Below are 6311 nucleotides of genomic sequence, written 5' to 3'. Positions count from 1 at the left end.
CCTGCACACTGACCAGTAGAACATGTACACACCCAACACACCTGCACACTGACCAGTAGACCAGGTACACACCCAACACACCTGCACACTGACCAGTAGACCAGGTACACACCCAACACACCTGCACACTGACCAGTAGAACATGTACACACCCAACACACCTGCACACTGACCAGTAGACCAGGTACACACCCAACACACCTGCACACTGACCAGTAGAACATGTACACACCCAACACACCTGCACACTGACCAGTAGACCAGGTACACACCCAACACACCTGCACACTGACCAGTAGAACATGTACACACCCAACACACCTGCACACTGACCAGTAGACCAGGTACACACCCAACACACCTGCACACTGACCAGTAGACCAGGTACACACCCAACACACCTGCACACTGACCAGTAGACCAGGTACACACCCAACACACCTGCACACTGACCAGTAGACCAGGTACACACCCAACACACCTGCACACTGACCAGTAGAACATGTACACACCCAACACACCTGCACACTGACCAGTAGACCAGGTACACACCCAACACACCTGCACACTGACCAGTAGACCAGGTACACACCCAACACACCTGCACACTGACCAGTAGACCAGGTACACACCCAACACACCTGCACACTGACCAGTAGACCAGGTACACACCTGCACACTGACCAGTAGACCAGGTACACACCCAACACACCTGCACACTGACCAGTAGACCAGGTACACACCCAACACACCTGCACACTGACCAGTAGACCAGGTACACACCCAACACACCTGCACACTGACCAGTAGACCAGGTACACACCCAACACACCTGCACACTGACCAGTAGACCAGGTACACACCCAACACACCTGCACACTGACCAGTAGACCAGGTACACACCCAACACACCTGCACACTGACCAGTAGAACATGTACACACCCAACACACCTGCACACTGACCAGTAGACCAGGTACACACCCAACACACCTGCACACTGACCAGTAGACCAGGTACACACCCAACACACCTGCACACTGACCAGTAGACCAGGTACACACCCAACACACCTGCACACTGACCAGTAGACCAGGTACACACCCAACACACCTGCACACTGACCAGTAGACCAGGTACACACCCAACACACCTGCACACTGACCAGTAGACCAGGTACACACCCAACACACCTGCACACTGACCAGTAGACCAGGTACACACCCAACACACCTGCACACTGACCAGTAGACCAGGTACACACCCAACACACCTGCACACTGACCACTAGACCAGGTACACACCCAACACACCTGCACACTGACCAGTTGAACAGGTACACACCCAACACACCTGCACACTGACCAGTTGAACAGGTATGATATGGTTTGAGCCAGTCTTATGTTCCAGACACATGGACCCTGAGACAGGGTGTACTGTGCTGTAATGATGTGTGTGTGTGTGTGTCCCTTATAGGTGACCAAGTGTTGGAGTGGAATGGAAGGCATTTACAAGGAGCCACGTTTAAAGAAGTTTACAATATTATCCTTGAGTCCAAACCTGAGCCCCAGGTGGAGCTGGTGGTCTCTCGACCTATAGGGTAAGACCTTACAACAACCTTCTGGCCTATAGGCGTAGTTGTTTCAAAGAGGAGACGGTGCATAGACCACATAGACCTCAGAATGTTTCCATATTTGACCTGTTTTTTTCTCTCTCCTCCCACCTCCTCGCCCTCTCTCTCTCTCTGTGTTTTCAGAGATATTCCTAGGATACCAGACAGCACACATGCACAACTGGAATCAAGTGAGTCGTCTCGGTCTGGTTGTCTTTCTGTACCTTTCTAAGAACTTTCTAGACAATTTCTTAACCTAGAAATATCACTCCACTCAAATCTCAGGAGAGGTGATGCTACCTCGCCTGCTTTCTCTCTCTCTCTCTCTCTCTCTCTCTCTCTCTCTCTCTCTCTCTCTCTCTCTCTCTCTCTCTCTCTCTCTCTCTCTCTCTCTCCCCTCTCTCTACTCTCTGCCTCCTCTCTTCCCCTTCTCTGCGTGTTAATTGATCCAGAGTGTTACCAAATCCACTTACATTTCCCATAAACCAGAATCAATCACTTGGAACCTGAATGTCAGATTTGATCCTGATGTGATTGTCCTCGCTGCCGTGACAGGTTCGAGTTCCTTTGAGTCCCAGAAGATGGACCGCCCCTCCATCTCCGTCACGTCTCCCATGAGCCCCAGCGTCCTGAGGGACGCGCCCCAGTACCTGTCAGGGCAGCTCTCAGTAAGTACCCACAATGCACCTGGGGGCACTTTTGACATCAACACAAGCATTAACTGGCTAGCACAACGAGCGTAGGTCCACGTGGGATCGGGGGGCTCCACACAGGGAATACACAGCATCCCCTCCGGGTCTTTGTTATCACTCTCCACTGCTGTCGTATTTGGAACTCGTTGGCCTGGTGCTCGGGCTTCACAAGTCACTCAGTCCAAGGCTCAGTACGCCCGTCTCTCCACGGGCCCTCCTCATTCGAAAGGTTTGGGAAAAAAAGGGACTCCTGAAAGTGCCGTGTTGCATGTGGACCGGCGTGACAGCAAGCTGCTTTAGTAACTTGAGAAGGAAACGAAGCGAACGACAAGAGGGAGGGAGGGAGGGAAGGAGGGAAGGGAGGGAAGGGAAGGAGATGTGATGAGATGTAAGAGGGGGAGAGGGAGGGGAGGGTTTGATGGGCCCCGTGCTGTTCCGTGTTGTTGTCTTAGTGCTGCTGAGATGATTTCATCTTCGTCTTCTACAGTTCTCCGTATGAGAGCACGAGCTCGGCGAGAACAATCTGGTAGCACAGACTCCTCCCCCCCCTCCTCTCCCCCCCCCCCCCCCCCGGGGCACGTCTCCTCTACTTATGACGCATGTAAGGCTTCTCAGCCTATCACCAGCCAGCCGTCATGTCTGCAGTCTCCACCTGTAGCCCTGCACACAGGGCTACAGAACTTCTCTGCTTCTGTGAATGGGGCTGACCTTGAAGCACAAACAAAAGAATCAGACTGCAAAGCCTTGGATAATATTCTGCAGCCATTATACCTGTACAGACTCATTTGGTGCAGTTATTAATCGAAACATGCCTCTTTTTTTCCATTCAATTTGTGTTAGGTGGAACAATTGGAATGGCGTCATTGTAATAAGTTGATTAGAGAAGTTGTGTTCCACGAAGCAGAGAGAATTGTTTAATTAGAATGAGCATCACTAATATTTCAGCTGGAGTCTGAGTGGGTTGTCTTAGAGGGGAACCAGGACCCACAGGCTCCCAAACAATAACGCCCAAACACACCAGGGAATCGGAGACACTGATTGACATAAACGAACAAAGGAACTGTACATCGCACACACAAAAAGAAGAAGATACTAATAACAATTGAACCTCCTGCTCGAGATGTCATTGTGTTGTTGTCCTGTTGTTGTTGTTGTTGTTGTCGTGTTTGTGGCGTGTTTGGTTTTTTATTGCATTTTGTTTCTTTGTTGTTTAATTTTGCTTACCCAGAGCCAAAGCCTAAGCAGAAGAGCAGCGCCTTATGTCCCTAGGGTGCAGGTAAAGACCCGGTCTGACAGCCCCCTCTGCTCCGCTCCCATCTCTGGGCTCTTTGTGTCCATGCTGGGAAATGCATACCCAGGGAAATGGCCGCTTCTCAGCTTTCCCCTAAAATGCAACGTGTGGTTGTGGTTGTTGCTATTAGAAATGAATGCATTCTATGATTTGTATTGTTTTATTCGATGAATACTTCTTGTATCATTATTGCTATGCTGTTTTGAAATTAAGTTATTACGTTATTGCATTATGATGTTATTACGTTGATGCCCATTAGTGCCGTATTAACACAATCATGTCATGATATGCTGGAAAACATATTGCATGACATATCAATCTAATATTTCAGAGAGACACTCTCCCGTTGCCAGATAGATCCTCTAGCACCGGAATATTTCCTGCGTTCATAAGTATTCGTCAGCGTGTTTTTTATTTATGCTGAAAGTACCTTTAACATTAGCTACCTGCCTTTGGCAATGTAGCAGGGTGTCTCCTTGAATCTTTTACATCAACAGTCTTATGCCGGACAAATAAATCAGATTATTTTTTCATGGTGCATGAAAGCAGACCCTTTATACCTGTAAATATTGTTGATTGGTGTCTGAGTTGATTAAGTCCCTATTTGAAGATGGGACGATAAGAAAAGAAGGTTTTCAAGTGGTTTGAAAGGGTGAATGTTTTCATGGCATGGGAAGATAAACTGACTTGCTTCTTCCTTTAAACTGAGGGCATTTTCCTATGTCGAGAAAAGCGAATGAAAAAGCAAATTGTACCTGAAATCCAGAACTAACAGGGAGAAACTCTGCTAGCTAAGCAGGCTAGCTGGCTGAACCCTGACCTGATTTGTCTGTAGGGATTCTCTCACGGCTCTCTCTGAGGCAGCCTCTCTTTCTCTCAATCCACGTCTCCTACCTGTCAAAAGTTTGTGTGAGCCATCTTAGCAGAACCCCGTCAGGCGCGGTACAGTACATGTAAGAATAGAAACAGTCTGTGTGTGTGTGTGTATGAGTAAGTGTGTGTTTGATGCGTCGCTAAGTTTGCTCTTACACCTCACTGTTGGTTTAGAGTTTAATGTACGGTAAAGAAGATCTGTACTAATACAGAATACACTGTGGGTTTTCTCATTTGGAGGTGCTAGAACACAGTGTAATATTTCACAGACAGGAAGTGCGAAGGATAAAAATAGGTGCCGTGTGTTTGTCCCCCTGAAGCCAGCATCCCTGGGCAGATCTGCTGGTGAACTTTAAGAAGCCCTGTTATGCTCCACTTACAGAAGCAAGGTTGTGGCATTAAAGTGAAGGATGCAGTATTAAAGTATACTGTAGCATAGTGTTTATGTATCGAGCTGATTTCCAGATTCCAGGGGAAACACTTTAACGGGAAGTAACCTTAGGTAAAGGCCCACTATTTAGGACAATTCTATTGAGGAACCTTCCAAAAATATAGAACCTAAACTGATCTGAAAGGATTTTGTTATGATCCTCGGAAACTTCAGAATGTTGTTTGCCCATTGCACCCAGGAACCGTGAAAGTCAGATGTTTAAAGTTTTAGTGTCACGGTACAATTTGTTTGACCTCAACCCTGCTGTGGTGGGGGCTGGACTGGGGGTGGCGTGTTGTGAAAGCTCCCTACAGCATTGCTGCATGTGTAGATACACAACTTTCAGCTTCAAATGATGAAAACCACTCTCATACTCATTGACATCAGCAAGTATGGGCTTAGAAGTTTACATTTTTTATTTGTATTTGGCTTAATATTTTCCTTTCGGTAGAGTTGATTTGTGGTCGTTTGGTTTCGTTATGACTTCTAAGTGAGCTGTGGCAGCCATACTTCTCTCCTTTCTCATATCCAGCATGACTGAGACATTGCTACATTCTCTATCCTCAGCTTCAGATTCACTCAGGTCCGCTTCCCTCTCATTCATTCCGGGAGCTTCCATTAGACACTCTGAACACAGCAGATTCCTGTCCCCCAGCTGCAATGGAAACACAATAGAATCCACTGCAGTATAGGCAGCTGGGACATGACACACACACGGTCCTGTAGATGACCACACCCCGGACCTTACATTAACATGTAAGGTGAATTACACTGTCCTTAGTTTAGGAATAGTCCTTATTTAGGCTTTTCAGAACTAAACTCTGAAACTCCTAATCGTAAAATCATCCTGTTTCAACGCAACAAATCATGTTTCAACGCAACATGTATGCTTTTAGGAATACCTTCTAAGCATGTGTGCTACAGTGACAGTGACCCTCCTCCCCCCCCCCCACCCGTGGCGTCCAACGCTGACATGCCTATACTCTGCCCCTGCAGGTCAAGCTGTGGTACGACAAGGTGGGCCACCAGCTCATCGTCACCATTCTGGGAGCCAAGGACCTGCCTCCCAGGGAAGATGGCCGCCCCAGGAATCCCTACGTCAAGATCTACTTCCTCCCCGACAGAAGGTAAGAGGAGGGACAGGAACTGTGGTCACGTTCTCCATGTCCATCTCCATTCACCCACAGTCGCCAGGTAGAGATTCTTGGTCTATGGTTTTTGGAGGTGTTGTTGAAGGTCATTTCATTTCAAAGAGGCATTTACCTTGTATGCCATGGGTAGGGGTTAAAGGAATGTTGAAGGAAGTGACATCGTGCCAGGAAGTGACTTCAGAGCATGAAAAAGTATATTGACAGGAAGAGGTAGTGGAAGGGCTCCATGTGCCATTCACCTTTCACCTTCCCAGCATGCACCA

At 47.9% G+C, this 6311-nt stretch overlaps 1 protein-coding gene across 1 annotated transcript in view; it reads left to right on the top strand.

Annotated features, from left to right (window-relative positions):
• rims2a (regulating synaptic membrane exocytosis 2a) overlaps window positions 1-6311 on the top strand; it is a 92278-nt gene that overhangs the window by 40812 nt on the left and 45155 nt on the right. The window contains exons 11-15 of the mRNA XM_067237414.1: window positions 1476-1599; window positions 1756-1802; window positions 2167-2279; window positions 3532-3579; window positions 5894-6024. Coding sequence (XP_067093515.1) covers window positions 1476-1599; window positions 1756-1802; window positions 2167-2279; window positions 3532-3579; window positions 5894-6024 — 463 coding nt within the window. The remainder of the gene's footprint in view (window positions 1-1475; window positions 1600-1755; window positions 1803-2166; window positions 2280-3531; window positions 3580-5893; window positions 6025-6311) is intronic.

The sequence above is a fragment of the Osmerus mordax genome, chromosome 6 (assembly GCF_038355195.1).
Source record: "Osmerus mordax isolate fOsmMor3 chromosome 6, fOsmMor3.pri, whole genome shotgun sequence".
Classification (NCBI taxonomy): domain Eukaryota; kingdom Metazoa; phylum Chordata; class Actinopteri; order Osmeriformes; family Osmeridae; genus Osmerus; species Osmerus mordax.
The sequence above is the reverse complement of the archived record's forward strand: the minus strand, read 5'-3'. Positions and strand labels throughout refer to the sequence as shown.